The sequence below is a fragment of the Toxotes jaculatrix genome, chromosome 14 (genome assembly GCF_017976425.1).
Source record: "Toxotes jaculatrix isolate fToxJac2 chromosome 14, fToxJac2.pri, whole genome shotgun sequence".
Lineage (NCBI taxonomy): Eukaryota > Metazoa > Chordata > Actinopteri > Toxotidae > Toxotes > Toxotes jaculatrix.
This window is the reverse complement of record NC_054407.1, coordinates 16,239,660-16,259,660: the sequence shown is the minus strand read 5'-3', so window position 1 is coordinate 16,259,660 and position 20,001 is coordinate 16,239,660. Positions and strand designations below refer to the sequence as shown.

The following is a 20,001-nucleotide window of genomic DNA, read 5'->3' as shown; positions in this document are numbered from 1 at the left end:
GAAATGTTCCAGAGGAGGATAGTGTGCACAAAAGTTGTTCTGTTGCCTGTGAGTGTGGTGTCAGCCGGTCCCAGTCCCTGCGGCCCTCACCGTGCACTGTGTAAGCCTGACGGGAAACTGACTGCAGCTCAGGACATGGCCTTGTTTGTTCACAGTCCCCCCTCTCTGAAAAGAGTTATGCTGTCTGTTTTGAATGGACAGCGTTTTTCTTTGTGTGCTCGATCAAAACAGAGGGCAAAGTTAGTCAGCAAGTTGCATAGCTTCTGCATTCTGATTCTTCAAGCCTCTTTTGTATGAAGTTTAGCACAATGTTTTACACTGTGTTTGACCTGAATGGCGTGCTGGAGGTAGGAAAATTTTTACTAACTGCAAATTAGAAAAGGGTAGAATGTAATTTTGCTATCACATATCACTCATTCATGTTTCTGTGATAGAACTAAACAAGTAAAATGATCATATGGGGTTAAAAACTCAGCTATAATACACAAAATGACAGACAGCAGTGTTGCTGAAATATTTATATGCTTTTATCTGATCTATTTCCTAACCACAAGGTATTTGCCTGTGAATCCCTGGCACTTTTGATATTACCTGAAGGCAAATGGTATATAGATTTATACAAGTTATTTACAACAACAGCCAAGCCATTCCTCTGGAAACTAGGCTGCAGATCAAAGGATTGTTTTGATCTCTACTTAGCATATTTGTTTAACCTAGTCAGTGATTCTGAAAAGTGCACAAGCTTTTCGGTGATATGCAGAGCACCCTTTATCCGTCTTTTTCTTCTGTTAGCTCTGGATTTAAGTACTTTCTGTATTTAGGAGACAACTGGATTTGCCAGCTTTTGAAATTTAGTTGCCCACTGCTAGCAGTCTTGGCACTCAGAAATAGATAACTAGGTATGTTCCACTGCTAATCCTGATCGGCCTTGTAATAGTATTTGCGGACTGTACAGCACTCAATTAGGGCATAATGTGCTATTTTTATTTCCTTTAAGTTGGATTAAATGTGAAAACATGTTTGTTTTTTTTTTCAGTTTCCATCTACTGTTTACTATGTGGGTACTTTGCAAAGTATTGTTTTATACTGTTTCAATCAGTAGCACTCTCTCCACACAGGACTGCAAAATGTCAGGAGAAAAACAATGTCCAAGCGCTCTCTAAAAAAGATGCCAGGGCAATCAGGAAATTTTCTGGAATGCTTAAGAGAATGCATATGCACACAATGCCCTAATTCTCTCTTACTTTGGGTTTGGGAAAGATGAGCCCAGGTTTATTGAGAGCCAAAAAAGGGGGCAGATGGCTCACAAGAGGGATAAACCTGGGAAGTCATGCTGTAAATGTGTTTTACAGAAAACAATGAAAGGAGCGGACAAAGCGATTGTGGCAAAGTCCTTTGGAAAATGGAAAAGCAGCTCTCTAAGGTCCAGGACCATGGAGAAGCCGGATGAGCCGTCCGAGGAGAGTAAGGAGGAGAGCCTTTCCAACTGCACCTGTGAAGCCCCCCAACTCGGCAAGAAACCAGTTGGTAAAAGTACATTATTTTCTTATTTCATGTCTATTCATACTGCTGTGTCTCCCAGCTTATTTTTCTTGTAGCAATTTTAATTATTACTGTGGTGACTTGTTTTTTTTTCCATTTGACTCTCTGGCCTGCCATATCCGGTGAACAAACAAACCACATTGTTGGGCAGGAGAATTCCTTTTGAGGGAAAGTGTGTCTCCGATGATACAGTGTTGCCAGAAAAAGACAAAGCAAAAAATAGCAAACACAAAAACAGTCACAGGTGCATGGGAAAAAGAGAGAACCGAGTGAATGGTCACTGCGGTCCCCAGGAGGTCTTTCAGTGTTAGCCAGTGCGGTGGGTGGACTTCTGACAAGGACGTTGGTTAGCAGCCAGGTGGAGTGTGTAACTGAGAATGCTCCTGTTTATTCTTTTCACATGCTAATGTGGCTCCTATGTGACTTTAATGCGGCAAAACTTTTTCTTGGAGTTAACATTTTTGTTGTTTCAATACCTGCTCTTGTATCACAGCAGTGGTCTGATTCAAAGGCTCCACACTCTTTTATATAAGTTTGGGATCGTGCCAGGGAAAGAGATATATTAACTATGCTGTACATAAAGACAGTCTGGGGGAATATTTTCAGCGCAAACAGGTACAAACATATGGCTTTTATATTCAGGATCCAGACGCAGAAAAAAAATGAGAAGATCACATAATGTGTAAAAAGTATAATTATGAGAAATGATTTTTTACAATTAAAGTATGTGAATAACCATAACTGTAAATAGCTAGAGATGCCAGTTTCGGTGACTCAGTGTTTGTGGAGATATGGAGATAGGTATGTAACAAAGCAAAATGTTCTAACAAATATGCACTGTTTATGATCATTTCATTTCATGTAGCATTTGGCTCTTATCTTTTCTGCAGCCTTTTATGGCCCACGTTGTACAAAATGTACAGTACAGTCTCATACAATAGAGGATTTTTGTGCCTCCAAAAAATTGAAATTAGGCTTCTGACGCTCTGTAATGAAAGATTACACAAGGACCAAAGTTTTGAGCAAATGCACCCCTATGTGGACAAAGTAAGAACAGTGGGGTGTTTGGATGAAACACGCAGGCCATGCAGTCTTCATCAGGCCATGGTCTCTCTTTACTACTATATAACCTGTTAATTTGATGAGCTATCAGCATTGGAGTAAATATACTCTAAAATATATATCTTAAGCTTTCATTAGTGGTTCATGAGCCAGTGTAATGTCTAATTCAGCAGCACAAAAGAGCAATATGGCCTCACACTGTGGATCTTTCCATACCTTGTAGTGTACAATCTGTAAATAGCTTCAAAGGCACTGCATCTGCCATCTGCACTTCTAGGAACTCTTCTGCATAACCATTAAAACAAGCTGTCTCAGAGGACATCATTCGTATTTCAGCCTCAACCCTGAATTACTGTGTGTTCATTATAATTATAAGGGAGGAGTGTTGCCAGGCTAGCCTGCAGAATGCCAGGTGCACACTTCCATAATCTACCATTTTAAACAACTCAGAGCATTAACAACAGTATCTATGTGCTATTCAGCCATTAGTTCACTTTGGCTTTCATGCTCAAACTTGCATCTCTCTGAGCAATTTGTATGGCACAACAGACATACAGGAAGAAAGTGCAATACTTTGTAGTGTTCCATTTTCCTAAGCCTGCTTAGGTTATGTGACTGAGCCATGCCGCTGTGTGAAATTTTATCCCGATACTGGCACTGTATCCTTGTGAGGGAGTCTTGTAAAATAGGTTTACTTAGCGCCTTTGCTGGCATTTTCCGAAGATAGCAAATGCACAAACACTGTCCATGATCGGATTAACTGTTCAACAAAATGATGTAACTCTTTGTCTTTCTTGTGTGGCATAGGTTTCTCTGCTTAAGTTTAGTGGTCATCCACAAGAGAATAGAAACATTTGAAATCCAGTCACATCCTTATAATTTATTTATTACAAATAAAATAGATGACAGGCCTGGTTAATCACAGCCTTTGTCACACAAATGTGACATGTGACTGCCAAGAGTGAATCACTCGACAACAAATTCACTAGAATTTTTGAGATACGGCCTCAAACTGCACAACAACAATCCTTAATTAACACAAGTCTTAATTTGTAAGGCATTTAATTTTTAACTTTGCCTGATGTTCCTCTCTGGTGTTGAGGCACAAGATTTAAATTGCATGTGATAAGTGTGAAAGATTTTTTAAGCATCCATATACAGTATAAAGTACGCCATGCCAAGTACACAGAGAACATGAATTTGCACCTGAGGACATATAGCTATACATCCAGAGTCACAAGGTGTGTCAAGACAAAATGTTAATTACACAATTTATGACAGAAATCAGTTGAAATATCTCCATGGATCTCGCTTATTTACATTTTAATTACTACTATTACTTATTCTTATTTTTTGGATGTGACCATAGCAAGCCCAATTCCTCCCCTACACTAGAAAGGAGCAAAATGACTGTTTTCCACTGGAGGTTTAGATGCTTGTTTATCACTTTTAAATACCATCATCTTTGCTGAAATCCCCTCTCAAAAGAACCTTTCACTTGCTGGAATAAATTCAAATTAAAATTTAAATCCCTCTTTGCATTTCTTCAGCCTTTTTTAAAATAGCTGCCTCCTTTTAGAAAGCTGTTTATGTAGTGATCTGTTCATAATCCAGTTTGTTTCTCAACAGCGAAAAACACAGAAATCGTATTATCACTATCTTGGAGAGATGATGCGAGAAATCAGGAAGTATAAATGTCTGGATCTGTTGAAGTTTTCAAAGTTGTAGAGCTGAAGAATATGGCAAAAAGCCTTTCAGTAAAGTAGTCAGAAAAACTGCAATTTGACTTGCAAATATGCAGAAATATAAAGTATATTGTGCTGTCATAACTCAAAAATATTTCACCTACCTTTAGCAAAGCTAATGTAAAGACAGACAACATGTGCTCATTCAACAAATACACAACATTTTGGCATGTTTCAGAGAACATGTAGACAGTATTTCTCATATACTGTAGATAAATGGCTCATCAGAAATGCTGATGTGTGTGACATACAGCTATTGAAGTGAGAATGGGAAGATTAACCCTTAGAACTGCAGCTGACAAGTCATGCAGATCTCTGAAAACAGCTCTCTCTAATCTTAGGAGGTGCTCACCTTCCAATATACTGAGAAAAACAATGTCTAATCAGAAATGTATCAAAAATAAACAGAAACACCAGACATTTACATGCAATGCCTTTTGATAACAACCCATTTCAGAGGTAAAATGACGCAGAAGAGGCCATAGGGAAATTTAATTTGCTCAAGCTAGATTGGATTTATTGTTTGGAAACAAATTATAATTGTGTCTCCAGAAAGTTAACCAAGATCTAAACAAAAGGAAATCAATGACCCACCCCCATTAATCACTCAAAGCCAGCTACTTGTGCTGAAGAAACTTACTTCATAATCAATTTCTTTGTTTTGCTCAAAGGGCATTTGCATTTTAGTTCATGTCAGCAAGCTTCCTGTATCTGGCACAATCAAAAATTGCAAGCCATCCACATTAATGGAGTTTTTTTCTATTTATTCAAGTGCATATCTCTGAATACTCAAGATGATTTTAGCTTATTATGCAAACTGCCCTACAAATATTTTAAAGACAGAAAAAAATTACCATTGAGTGGCAGACTTAACTTTTCTGATGCTTCTCATTGCTTCCAACCAATATCTGCTGCTTAGGATCTTGCAGTTAAGCACCCACGGGACTTCTGAGACCAGACAGAAATGCCTCCTGTTAGTTGTGTCTAGACATACTATTACGGCCACCAAGGTCATTATCAAAGCACGCATTATACACACCTGTTACCATTGTTTAGATGCTCGTTTTTGGCTGAACATCCAAGCTCCTATCTTGCCATTTATAGGCGTGTCTGCTTCATTGTCTGCCCGCCTGAGTAGAAAAGATGGGCAGGGACCCACAGAGACGCCCAGATCTGGACCTAACCTCTCAATGACACAACACAATGAGTCCACGGCCCATGAACCACAAAAGGCAGGCATTGACTGACCAGTCAGGCATTGATTTCTTAGATGTAAGCAGTCAGATTTTCTAATTTGAGGGCAGTGTGGGTAGAGAATAAGTAGTGACCAAGAATGAATGATGCTTTTCATTGTAACTGATAAAGTCAATAATTTAGACCTGCAATTGTATAAATAATTACAGAATTCAGCCATTTTAGTCAACATTTTTTATGGATTTTAAGAATTACTAGTGAATTTTTGTTTCCATGCACGGAATGTACATTCTTAAGTGTGAATTTTACACCAGATAAGAACATGTTTGGTCCCTTGTCCCAGCTAGTAAACCTGTATCTTTGACCACTCAGTCATTTTATTAGTTTTCAGGGACTACCTGTAGGTGTTATATTGTTAGTTTTGGACAACAAAGACAAATATAATCAGAGTCCTAGTTCCAAAGGTATTGGTTCAAGGCAGAGATGGAAAACATCCTATATTTGTCCATAAACCATTTTGAATGTTATTGAAGTGTCTTCAAAGGACACTGAATAAACATACTGTAAGGTTGCCCATGGTCACACACAAATCGCCCCAAAGGGGATTGCTGGGAAGTAATCTAATCATTTCTTTTAACTGAGACACAGTGACATGCAGTGTAGATAATGATCCCCATGAAAAATGTAGTGTATTTTCAAAAGAATATTCCCTGTCTGCTGACATTAACATAAAGATAGTTCTACATCCTGGAGCCATATCAACAACATGTACTTATGTTTAGTTCCTCGTATTTGCATATGCAAATATATTTTTAAAAAAATTTAATTCAGTCCTTTTATGTGACTTTCTGTGATGAACAAGCGGCATCAAGTGGTTGCACAATGAGGGTTCAGTACCACCAAGAAGAAGCATTTTAGACCAAGCTTAAAGCGTTTTAGCTGAAATTAACCACAGTTTAATATAGATTTTTACACATCTATCATACTCAGTGGCACAGTGTGAATATGCATTGTTGTTTTGGTGTATGGGCTGCCATGCGAAATTAGTCGCGTAGCTTTGTTGAAATCACGGGGCGGGGTGTTGAGTGAGGGGGTTTGTTGAAGTTATACTGCTGACATTTTGATCCTGCAGTGCATTAGAAGAATTCAGTTAAACATATTTGTGTAGGTTTCACAGGAGGAAGGTATAGTGCTCAAAACAACAGGGTGCTGTGACACTTCACTTTGCTTACATAATTTGCAGCAGAATGCAAAAAGCTTTTAGACACAGATGTGACCCATTGTAATACCTTTCTAAATGCAATCAAACACTTTCTACAAATATGAGCAGGACTTTTTAAATGTGAACCCTTGTTTGACATGTAATTTTGTCCAACCCACTCCTCTTTCATTTCTCCATCAGCTCTCTCCAGTTATGCCCACATTTTCAGTTGATGAAATAGCTTGACAAAACACTAGTTTATGTTCTATGCCGGCTCTGAATGAGGTCTCTCTTTTTTTTTTTTTTTTTGTAGAGATTTGAACAGATGTTGGAGCCCAAAAAAAAAATGTTACATTTTGTAACGGTGGTGTACTGTAGTCTTCAATATGTTGCTTTCTCATGATTTGTTAAGATCGCGTTACATGAGTTGATTCTTTTTGTGTTTTCCTTCAGCAATACAGATGTCTAGTACAGGACAAGAAATAATCATCCCTAGAACAAGCTTTTTGTGCCCTTACAGAGAGATTGTCTACATCAGAAAATAATGATATTTGATAAGATGCTTAGATATATGATTCTTTACTCTCATATATTTGTACGATCATCAGGCACAAATGCGAAAAGAGGGGAAACAGAGCAGGTCTACTCTCTTTGTATGTCTCTTTTACTGTGTACCATGAATTGGCTCTTGAAGACAGTTAGAAATTAGACTTTCAAATGAGGCATTAAACAAGGTGATGGTCAACTGCCAAACCTTAAGTAATGATATTCTCCATCCTCAAGTCCCCAGCCTTGCATAACCAAATGCACAAATCACAGAAAAAAAGAACTGAAAATACATTATTATTACATATTGTGTTCACACGTCAGTCTCTGGGGACCTGGGGGGGACATCACCGAGAGATAAGCGTGTTTGGGTGGCCCCTGCCATCAGCTGGGGAAGGGCTACGCTTGGATCTTGAGGGGGGGCCCCTCATGGGTATCACTTATTTTAAATCCTGAGCCACACCATCCCACCCCCCTCTTTTGCCCCCCTCGCCCCAGGCTCCACCCAGAAGTGTGGTTGCCTTTGTCATTGTAATCTGGCCCTGTTTGCAAAACGCTTCCACTGTTTACTCTCTGCTACGGGGGCTTGTATGAACAGGAGTCAGCAGGACGCAGGGTGACATCACTTTGGGTTGGGGTGGGGTGGGGGGGGTTGCGGTGGGGGTAGGGAGGGCGAGGGGGGTGTTTGAAAAGCTGCATTTGTGATTTCTCGGGGCCCCTTTCTTCTTTTATTCTTCCCTGTCTCTATCCAGGCCTGTCGAACGCATGAGCTAACCCAGGAGGCTAACATGGCCTACAGGGAGGAATTACACCTAATTACTTGAATAACTGCTAGGCAGCAGCCTTCCGTAGTCACCAAAAATCATTTCCAGGTCTCTGCCTTTACTGATAGCCAGACTTCTTGTGACAGAAAACCTCGGACAAAGCTTTTACATTCAAATGGTCCAGGAGAAATGAAACAGACTGACAGGTACAAACATTAAAAAGGGAGGAAATCAAATTAACAGACAAGGATTTCATATCATCTATTTTTGTTGTTGCCGTAGCGATAAAGTCGCAGACATTGAAACTGGTCTGTTGAGCCATTGTTATCATCCCTGGCCATCTGCTGCTGAGGAGTGACATTCCCTCTCATTTGCATGATGAGTGATGTATGAGGAGCTTGGGAGGGCATATGCCCCGGTCCTATGACAAAGCAAGTGAAAGTTTTTTTTTTTTTAAACACACAGAATAAGGATCGATATGTGAGTAAAGCTGGATGAAGGAGTTTAAAAAAAAAAAGGAAAAAAAATCACCTGTGAGTGTATACGTGTGTAATTCATACGTGTGTTTGCCTGCGTGTATGTTGCATCTCCACTAAGCGCACACAAATCTGTGGTGCATGTGTCTGTGCGAGTGTACGCGCGCATGAGTAGAGGCTAGTGCGCATCTGCCTTCTTGTGTGCCTGTTTGTGTGTTTTGCGGATGTGGGAGTAGAGCGAGGAGGGGGGTTGGTGGCTGTTGATGTGCAAATGTGCATCATGTTGAAGGGCTGTGAATGGGGAGGTGTGACGTAAAAAGGGACCCGAACGCAGGTGCTTATCTCGAGGCTGTCAAAGGCACAGTATGTCATATTCCTGGGGACTACCTTTCAAAGCCACAGCACCAGCTCAGCTATCAAGAAACTGGGAGAAAATCAAACTTTTTGGATCACAGCACTAGGTTGGTGTCAAAGTTCTTTTTATTTAATATACTGTCAGTTTGGTCAGCATTTATCATCACTGATGCTCTGTATCGCATACGTGAACGACAAGCCTTTTAGCTCATGCTGTTAGATGCTGTCATATGGAATTCAAAACAGGAGCTGAAATCTGCAAGTGTTAGAAACTTACTTAGATTTTACACTTAGATTCCACTCAGCTGCTAAACTTGTGTGCTGTGGCTTTTACGCAATTGTGTGAAATAGGCTTTTGCTGGCGTTTGTTTTGAGCCGTGTCAGGGGGTATTTAGAAAATTTTGCTCTGGTGATGAGCATCGTTTTGCCTGATACAATTCAGTGTTCTTCAAATCTTTGCTGGAAAGTGAGCGTAGCCTCTGTCCAGGTTTCAGACAGTTTGAGAGGAGATTAAATGGCTCAAACTGTTTTTTGCGATGCATGACCTATTTTTTATCATCCAGATAGCATGAGATACTGTCTACCTAGATTAAATTCACAGCATTTGTGTGGAATATAAGCTTGTCTTAGAGGAACACATGTCTGTATTGTGTGCAGGGACAAAGCATTGTCAGGTTGCCTGTGGCTTTGACAGTGACAGCTGTACATACAAGACCACTGAGCCTAATGCACTTAAACATTGACTCTGTGTTCCAACAACATATTTGAACAGTCCGTGAAGTATTTTATTGCATCCTGTTGGTGGCTTTCTGTAATTTGCACTGTAACTCCAGTAAAGTTTGAAAACTACAAGCTTGTGTTGAAGGTAGTGTGACTGCAAAAATAATCTACAAATCAGCTTTTGTGTTATACTCCATGTACAAGTCTTACAATTGTACAAATTCACTTGGGCCAAATTTTTACATTCTGTTTTGAATTTCTGTAATTGTGACTGTGGTAAAGTTTGAAGCTAATTTAGCAAAAGCTGAATCTGGTGTGATAGTAATACAGTCGACCGTGAACTTTTGTGTTATACGTGGGCAAGTCTCAGCTTTGAACATATTCTCTGGGGCCAAAGCACTCGACAGTCTCCAGAGCAACTATTGATTTAGGAGGACGGATGCTGGTTAGAAAAGTTCATCATTTACCAGTAACTTGCGGCACTCTAATGGCTCAGAATCTGCTTCTATGGCTCAACTTTAAGTTGACACCATTGTTAGAGAAAGGTAGGATTTTGAGTTCAGGCCTTGGTTAGAGAATGAACTTAGAGTCCTTATCTTAGTATCACAACTTTAATGTCTTTTTAGATTTTGTACTTTGGTCTTTTGAACCACATAAAATAAACAATATAGCCTAGAGTTAAAAATATATATGTAAACTAACAACATCTCCTACATATGCCAGTCATATCTTTTGCAATGTCTTTCAGAGGCATTATACTCTGTGATTGAGGTCTTAAATCATTTTTAGGTTTGGAGAATTTCTGTGAAAAATGTGTAAAATTTTCAGTGGTAAAATAAATTGAAATGCCAGTTGTCATTGTCCCTGTTAGCCTCCATTTAATCATAACTCCATCAGCTTATTTCAGTCAGATCGCATCTCCTAATAAACATGAAAAGAGCAACAAAAGACATTAGATAACACATCATTGTGTAACCGCGTCACATGACGATAATCCTTCGAAAAGTTTGGAAGTTATTTAGAGATGGTAGCTTACAAAGGCAGAAGACATTAGCGAGGTTAAAAACGTACTCTTTTACACTTTGTTTTAATTACAATAGCAGCACAGGCTATAACAGGGATGTGTGGTAAAGCAGTGATAAGTAAGGCATTATTCCTCTGTGCTCCCCACCCTCCTCTTCAAAGCTCAGGGATGTTAGTTGCTACACAGCACACTAATGTAACTTCTGTCCGCCTCCAGGAACTGTCCATGGTACCTGCTGCCCAACAAAACTGGACTCACAAACTTATTCACATAGCTGTGACACACACCAAATGTCTGTGAATGAAAATTTGATTTGTATTTGTTTACATTTATTTAACAAAGAAATTAAAATCAAGTCATTCGAGCTCTGAGATATTTAAAAAAAAAAAAAAAAAGAAGAAGAAGAATGGGTAGTTTTAATTTTAAGCCAATTGCCGTCGGGTACACACAATGTAAACGACAAAATCGCACAAAAAAAGCTCAGCATACATGTCAGCCTAAAACACACTGTGTTACCTGTTTTTGCCTACTCAAACTTCAGTTAGTTAATCCAGGAAAATGAATTATGTGGATTTAATTCAACAAGGTCTCAGAAATGATCCATCTGCTGTTGAGCAGCTGGTGAAAGGATAAATGTAATTAATTACTTAACTTTTGAACAGTATTCCAGAAAAAAAATGGTGCTGTTTATGTGTCCTGCTGGAAAAAATGTAAAGCAACAGTACAAAGCACAATACCTTTCAAATTTATTTATTTTAATTTATTTTTTTGTCTTAGCAACATAGCTTATATTTTTAATTAGTATTTCAGTGTAGCATGTAGTATTGTTTAAAACTGATAAATGTGTAAATGTATAATCCATACAGTGTCAGGATTTTCTTACAATGGAAATATATCACTTTGAAATAATGTTCGTAATAACCTATACATTTAAATGTATCCTATTGTAAATTAAATATCAGTATATTTAATTATAGTTTATAGTTATAATATATACTATAAGCATATAGAGTTCTAGATAACAGTAATCCTCATTTTGACAATGGTATAGGCTTACACTGAATGTTTTTTTTTTCTGGTTTTGGCTTTTTTTTCATTAGTGGACTCATCCTAAAACCAGTCATTTAATGATGATTATAAAATTTTGAAAATCGTAATAAAATGTCAGGGTTGCGTATAATGTCAATCATAATTTCTAGCTTGGTGCTACTTTAAAGAAAAAGGATGTAAACATGTTAACAAGGTTAAATCAGGTAGGATTTTCAACAACAGAAAAAGCCTGAATAGTTATATTTGTTTGACAGGGCAAGGCTATGAAATGTTCCCAATTAATATTACATGGGATTTTTTTCCGCCTCTCTTTTTTCTAAATATATTTCAGAATTTACCTTGATTGTAATGTACCTCATTGGCTGTGGTTTTGTTTGTTGGCCTAACTATAAAGGATCTGCTTATACCCTTGTGGGTTGGGAAGAATTAGGATTTATGAATTTATTTCCTCTGTTGTATTGTTTAAACAGCTTTGGTTTAGTTTTGATCCCTTCCTCTTGCCTTTGAGGCTGTTCCACGGTGTCAGCTGTTGACTGATAGTAAGAGAACTGCCTCACAGTGTGAATGAAAGAAAACTAGCGGTTGGTAAACACTGATAAGGGATAAATAGAAAGCGGTCAGGCAGAGATAGTTCTGTGGGAGCCCAGATTGTGTGCGGTCTGTTAAAATGAGATTCTGAGCCTGTCCTTTTTATTCTTCCTCCCCTCCCCTCCCCTCCCCTGTGCGGCGTTTGTCTGGAAAATCTCCAGTGACCCGGCTCGGCAGTCCCAGGCTGCAGTATTTTCTTTTTGTATTTGTTTTGTTTTCTAACAAGGGTCAAGTTGGCCAATAGACATGTCCCTGATGCTTATAGACAGCTGTCATGACTTCAAGTACTTACAGTAGTTACATTTTGTATGGATTCATGGTTGTGCACCAACAGGCACAGCAGCAAGAGATTTGTTAAAAAAAAAAAAAAATTACACAATTTTTAAAACATCTAGTCTTTGTGTGTGTGTTGATTACTTGACATCATATAATTTACTTCTACAATCCTTTAATATTTTTTAAAAAGCTGAGCTGCATGAGCACCTCTGAACATCCAGCCATCCATCCTTTCTCATATTACCTATTAGGCTGCATATGTGCTCAAAGTATTATTATAAAGTCAAGCCTGCATATATATATCACCATGTTATATTAATTACAGCCACATAATTACACATTTGCACCCTCTTCATGACAGACCCTGAGGAATATAAATCTCATTTCACAATTAAAATCACTCTAAATGACTGTTTTATTCAGTTTTTTTTAGGAGCAGCCTGTTCTTTCTAATAGTCGTTGATTTTTTTTTCTTTTTTTTTCTGGGAGAATCTATCTTTTATGTGATTAAAAAGACCTTCAGAGGTCTTACCTTGAGGATCACCATGTGGTGTATTTACACAGAAAATAATTCAGCCCATTGTAGCCCAGCAGCTAATGAGATTGGTTGTTAAGTGAATGACACAAAGGCTACAAAAAAAAAGGAAAAAAAAAAAAAAAAAGCTTAGCGTTTCGGGTGAATATCACAGTGTCCCTGCACACACACACCAACCAAACACACTCTCTCAGCAGCGAGACTCTGGACTACCCTGTAACCCACCTCGATATCCTTCTGCTCCGTCTCCTCCCCGATGTCACTATGAGATGCAAAACAAAGGCTAAAAGGGGCATGGTAAGTCGAGCTCGCGATTCTGCCCTGTCGGACATGTTAACACGAGCGCATTTAGATGTAGGAGACAAGTGATTGTGTTTGTCTGTGTAAGGATGTGCTGTGCTGTGTAAGCCTCAGGCTCAGATAAGTAGATTCATGGAAGGGTCAGCAACATTGATGCTTTTCTGTGTGACTCTGAAGGAGATTACCACATTTTACTTGACCATTCTTAACTTTTGAATTGCTGCTAAAAGTTTTCTCTCCATTTCCTCCTCTGAGTCACTTTCTTGCCTTGTCCTTGAACTTGTCAGCGTGTATCGTAGCTATGACTTGGTTTTTATTCACAAAAGTATAAAGGTTTATGTTTTTTTGTGTCTGTGCCTGTATTTGTCAATGGTGTGGTTACTCAGAGATAGTTTATTGTTGATCCTTGAGTAAAGCTTAACTCGCTGTTGTACAAGGATTTGTCTAAAGAGCACTGAAATGTATAACAGAGAAAAACATGCACAAGCACAAGAGAGGGTCTTGTTAAGCACCTAGACTCAGTTTGTACCGATTGCTGGACTGTTTAGATACTAGAATAGGTGTTGTTGCGACACAGACATGCACATTGTGAACATTGTGCAGATATCGTGTATCTTTGATCTCTGAATAGTGGCATTGGAGCATCAGTAGTGATTGCTGTAATACAAAAATTTAAGTGCATTAGCTTATCATGCTCAGCTGTCAGGCTGGAAAGTGGGTTAAAGTCCATTGCATATATTAAACCCTGGACTTAAGTCAAATTTACATTTTGTTAAAGATTACTCCTTTTATTGATGCATATAATCATATTCATGGACCATCTGCTGATTTGGCAAGCATGGATCAAACTCACAAAACAGCCCTGCTAACCTTTTAAGTACAAAATAGTCTGGCTTAACTCTGGTAGCCCAGAAGTGTGTGCGTATGCTTGCGACTGTGTGTGTGTGAGTGTGAGAGATTGTATGGATATTGGATAATACTTAATTTAGATCCTCCAGCCATATTTTATTTTATCATGATCGCTTTGGTAGCAGACCAGGGCTTATGTTTGAACAACTGAGCAAATAATGTTTGTCTGACAATAAGCAAAGCAAAATCTTGGTGTAAGGAATCTGATTAAACTCTTGACCATAGCGTACAGCTCTGAGTTTATATCCGTCACCATGGTTACGTGGATTTCACAGTGCAGTATTGCACACTTCCACCTGGTTGTAAACGGTTACACGGGCCTCACCTCTTGAGTGTACTAAAACGCCGCTTGAGGCTTCTCTCGTTATTCTAATAACTGATTTAGTCCCGAAGTATCTCCCACTGTGTGTTTCACAGAAATAGGAATTCACCATTGGGCATCCTTACTGCATGAAATACTTATGTTCAGCTCATTCCAAACAAAGCTTACGCAGATTGAGAATTCATATGCCAGAGGTAAATCCGAGTTAACACGGATTTATACTGGCATGAGTTAAAGGACTAGAGTTTGTAATCCAGGTGGCCAAGGGATTTTACCATACAGTGGCAAAAATCACTTAAAACTCCCCCAACATCCTGAGCCACTGAGCTCAGTAAGCAGACAGATTGTTCAGAATTGATGACAGCACAACTATATCGGAGCTGGACTCTGTGTTGGTGTGTGTGCATGTATGTGTATCTGCGTGTTTGTGTGTATGTACGTATGCTTGTGTTTGTGTGTGTGCATATGTGAACATGTTTGCTTCCTATATGCACTCAATTAGTAATAAAGGGGCTGTTTAGACTAAGACCTTGACAGATTGGTATTATTTTCCCTTCAACAGGGTAAGGGAGGTATACTGGGAATACTGATTTCTATCTGCATAAACATCAGCAGCATAAATGAAAAGACAGCAACCTCAGTTTGCAATTTCAGCCACTGACTTATAAGTAAATTGATCAAAGTCGCAGTAATATCCAAATAATTGATGTTGTAATAGACTGTAGCTTGATCACCATACCCAAAACGTGTGTAATGTGTGTGTGTGTGTGTGTGTGTGCATGTGTTTGTGTTTGTGTTTGATCCAGGCATTACTTATTTTGTGGGGACCTAAATCTTTTTACACAGACACATTATGGGGACTTGTCTCCATTAAATTGAAGGTGATATTTTTAGGTTAGGGTAAGGGTTAGGGTTAGGGTTAGGCAAGCAGTAGTTATTGTTAAGGTTAGAGTAAGTCTCCAGGAAATGAATGTAATGTAAGTCATTGTAATGTCCTTTGAAGTCATGGAGACGTGACTGTGTGTGTGTGTGTGTGTGTGTGTGTGTGTGTGTGTGTGTGTGTGTGTGTGTGTGTGTGTGTGTGTGTGTGTGTGTTGTGCACCCATGTGCACATGTGCACATGTGTGTGGAGGACAGAGGAGCAGAGATAGAGTGGAGTTGTTTAATGACAGGAACAGCTGACTCATTTAGAGAGAGCAGTGAAAGGTAATTAACCCTGGGAAAACTACAGCTGCCATGCGAGCTGTTCACTTCAGCGCAATCTGATTAGGAATCACTGCTCGAGTCCCTGACTCCATTCAGACACTGTGTGTTCGAGGTAAACTTTTCCCTTTGCCCCGGAGAGCCCCGGAGCACTGGAGACCTGCCTTTTGTGACGGGGGGATTAGCTGGAACGGTTACTACGTTTCTCCAAATTGCAGACCACCTGGTAGCATTCATGCAACCTCCTCCATGAAAGGGCCTCCTTGGGCAGGAACAATGAGCAGGATTACTCTGCTCATTGTTACACCAGGGCTGGAACTTCTTTTTCCCCAAACACCTGTCCCCAAATTAGACAGGTTTGAAAAACCATGTTCATGACAGAATTCAAAGATTCAAACTAACATGAGAGTGGTTTGGCGGACTGGAGACTTGCCAATGGATGAATTGTCTGCTGCTCCATTTATTATGCTATTGATGCATAGTGCAGTGCAAGAAGATACTAATTTTATTTGTCTCAATATTTTTGGTGTCCTTAATTGGATTGAAATTCACAAATAAAATAGCATATCATCTAGGCCCCTTTCATACGATAAGAGAACTAAAAGCACCAGAAATTTGGTCAAAAACAGAAATTGGCTCTTTGATGTCAGAAGAAACAATCTGGACTTGGTGCCTCTGTGTGGTCCGGCTCCAGATGAACTCAATTTAGAGGGAAGGCTTTGGGATGACTTTGGAAAGCGATTACAAGATTCATAAATCACCTCGGCAAAGGTGTCACCATCTGACTCTTTTATGGGACTCTTGCTAACTCCGTCCAATAACAAGTTTCCCCTGTAGTTATGCCATCATAACAAATCATTGAAGCGATAGTAGCTAGCCAGGCTCCTAATTGTCTGTTAAGAATTCTGTGAGCTGTGTTCTTTTATTGAAGCATCTCTGTCTTGGAGAAGTGATAAGATGCCAATACGCTCCTCTATAAAAGTACTCTTTGGCAAAAGGCACAAACACTTTGCTTGGCCGTCAGGGTAACTGTGAGGCTGTTATATCTGAAATCGCAGTTGACTTCAAGATTTTTGACTGTCTGCATGAATCCAGAAACCTCTATCACAAGGAGGAATGCTCATAAATTGCCGGCCGAATAATTTTCTTTCAGATACAGTATTTTTTTTTTCTTAAATTTGACAGGGCATATACATACAGAGCACACAAACAAAAGCCCAATATTTTTCTTTCACTGAAATCTTTAGCTTGTACTAAATAAACTCATCTTATTATATAAAACATTCAAGGGAGTTAATTTATGAAATACTATTCAGTATTTTATGTCCTTTGATTAAAAAAAAAATATTTTCTTATTTATAAAACACAGCAAATTATCCAGTGCTGTTAAGTGTTGGTTAAGTTTCAATTTTAATTCACTTACACACACACACACACACACACACACACACACGATTCTAGGCCAAGTTTTAGCCTTAAGTTTGACAGCCTTGACCTCTTTTGTCCCCTCCCCCCTCCTTAAATATGTCCCAGCCATTATTTTGATGTCCAGCTGGTATTTAGGGATGGGACGTCTGATGGCTCCCAGGCCACCTCACAAAAAAAGACAAAAAAGGAAAAGTTGTTTAAGCACTGTCTGAACGGAAGTTGATTTTATTATCTGAGCAGAGCTGAATTTACTGAGCACCGAGCCTTTTTTAACTCAGTGAAAAATGGCAAAGGCCCTCACCTGCGTTCTGTATACAGTTTCACCTGTTTTCCACAGAATAGGTGTAAGCGCTTCCCAAGCAGGTATGTTGCTGCTAGCTCACCTTTTCCTTTCAGCCAGACAGGCTGATTCTCTGCATACCACAAACCTCCTATGGGGTAAATATAAATTGTGATCAGTTTGCTGTATCCACAGACATTCATTACAAGGAAATATGAAAGTAAAAGGTGCTATCTCCTGCCGTTTGCTCTTTATTATACATAAACAGAAAACACTTAGCATGTAAAATTAATGTGAAAATTATTCCCGGGGTAAACTATAAACACAGAAGTTACCCCGCACATTTACCCTTTTTTTCTCCTTCCCCTAGATCAGAGTGTAATTGCCAGTAATCAGGTCTGTTTGCTGCTGATAAAACCACTCTGAATGCGAGGAACCCTCTTTGTGTGATGACTCAATTATGCCAGAAGTGGCTCATCAAACCTGGCCCATCAGCTGCTTTAATAAATAAGGAGGAAAACTTGCTGCAGGCGCATTATAATTCCATTCATTCCATAATTAAATCCATTCCAGTTTTAACCCTTCACTCAGTGTGCTTCTGGAAGAGGAAACAAAAACAAGAAGAGAGGTGGGAGGGGGGGTGAGTACACACCAGACAGTGACCTTGCACAGAGCACCCATCCGTTCCCTATAATTCAAAATGATACTGTTGAAGAAAGGTTAAGAGAAAAAGGCTCATGGAGAAAAGGATGGGAATCAGTTAAGACGCAGCTCCTGTTTTTTATGTATGCATTGTTTCCACACACAGCCTTAGACAGTAATTATATTAAGAGTAATCTAATCATAACAGTTGGTTGGTTGAGTGTGCAGCACTGACATTTTGAAATCTTATTTTGTGTAATCTCATTTGCCTCTATCATCTCGCCTGTACCCCCTATCTAAAGGAAATAATAAAAAGTAAATAATGTAATTAATTTTATGGTCTCCAGAATCTTACTTTGCTACTCTGGCCTGGTTTATTGGTTTCAAGATGAGGTATCAGCGCAGAGTTTTTTACTCCATCACAATAATGTCTGTGTTAATTACATGAGAGCATCCCAAGTGCACGGATAAGCTGGGAACAAGGGGACACAAAGACTCAAGGTCAGTGATGAATATCCACAGCAGCTGCACGGTATTAATAAGGCATTATATGAAAATAATAATAATAGCATCACTTACAACAAAATGCGAGAGTGTGGTTAGAGTAATGTCAGGAGCGTTGGGGTGTTTTACAGATATTTCCTCTCCACCATCTCAGCTTGGATCCAGTCTCTCTGATAATGGTGCGAGGCAATGGTTATTCATGATTGCTGGACTGGGAAGGTCTCTCTCTTTTTCTACCCCCAGTCGCAGCCCATTCTCTCCTCTGTGGTGGGAATGCTAGCAGATGGGGTTAGGGGGGAATGGGCTGGGCTCAAGGACACCTAGCAGCCAGATTAACACATAGAAAATCTCATAGACCCTCAGCATCAGGCTGCCTCCTTTCCCCCAGAGAAATCTGCCCTAGACGCAGGGAAACAGTCCTCTGAGAAGCATTATTTGTGTTGGACTTGGGGTTTGTGTATGTGTGTTTATGAGGGGGGGTGGGTGGGTGCATAAATATGATTCAGCAGATGACGAACCAGCTCCAATAGTAGTGAGTCTTTTTTCATATGCTAATGAAACTGAGTGAATAACCCTCCCTCCCTCACCCCCTCTTCTTTTTTCCCCCAGTTTTGTTTTTCCGGGGAAATGCTCTCTGAGCTATAATTAAGAAGATGTTGTTGTTTTTTTTTTTTTTTCAAAGCTAACAGAAATAAATAATTCCATAATAAGATCTGTGAAGTGAAGAGGCTTAATGTACTCATTGTGTTCATCCTTGTTTTCCCTCTTGGATGTTTTGTATTAATTAGAAGGAAGCAATTTGATCTCTGTCAAGCAATCAATTTGCATTGTGTTCCTTATTCCATGTGAGGTATTAATATGCTCTTTCCACCTTTTTCTCGCTGCATATTTTCATCCATGTCCCTAGAATGTAACATAAGAAAAAAACATAATGAGAAAAACCTTAAGATTTAGAGACATAAAATTGATTTTCGTATTAGCAAAAAAGTTTAAAGTTTGCATGTTTCTGTGTTTGGTGTCTATTCTGTTGTAGATAATGAATTACATGATCGCCTCCTGAGAGATAAGAAGTGTGAAAGCATCAACCAGGGTGGACAGTGTCGGTCTGGCATCTTACCCCACAGAGCGCTTGGAAAACAACAGTCAAAGGTAAATAAATAAATCTAACGCTGAGGAGGACTCAGACAGAGCTTAAACTCTAAAAGTGGAAAAATAACTTTTGTTTGGGACAAAAAAGGTCTCTGGGGATAAATGATTGTGTAACAGTGTTTTGGATAAGTAGCATGCTAAGTGGGGGAGTGTCACTGCGCCTTTGACCACAGTGATCACAAACTGA

The 20,001-nt window shown here is 39.2% G+C and overlaps 1 protein-coding gene across 1 annotated transcript in view; it reads left to right on the top strand.

Annotated features, from left to right (window-relative positions):
* Nucleotides 1-293: 293 nt before the first annotated feature.
* The window catches only part of st18 (ST18 C2H2C-type zinc finger transcription factor), a 40,922-nt gene continuing 21,214 nt past the window's right edge, over nucleotides 294-20,001 (top strand). Inside the window, exons 1-3 of the mRNA XM_041055295.1 lie at nucleotides 294-347; nucleotides 1,353-1,527; nucleotides 19,699-19,814. Of these exons, the coding sequence (XP_040911229.1) occupies nucleotides 294-347; nucleotides 1,353-1,527; nucleotides 19,699-19,814 (345 nt within the window). The remainder of the gene's footprint in view (nucleotides 348-1,352; nucleotides 1,528-19,698; nucleotides 19,815-20,001) is intronic.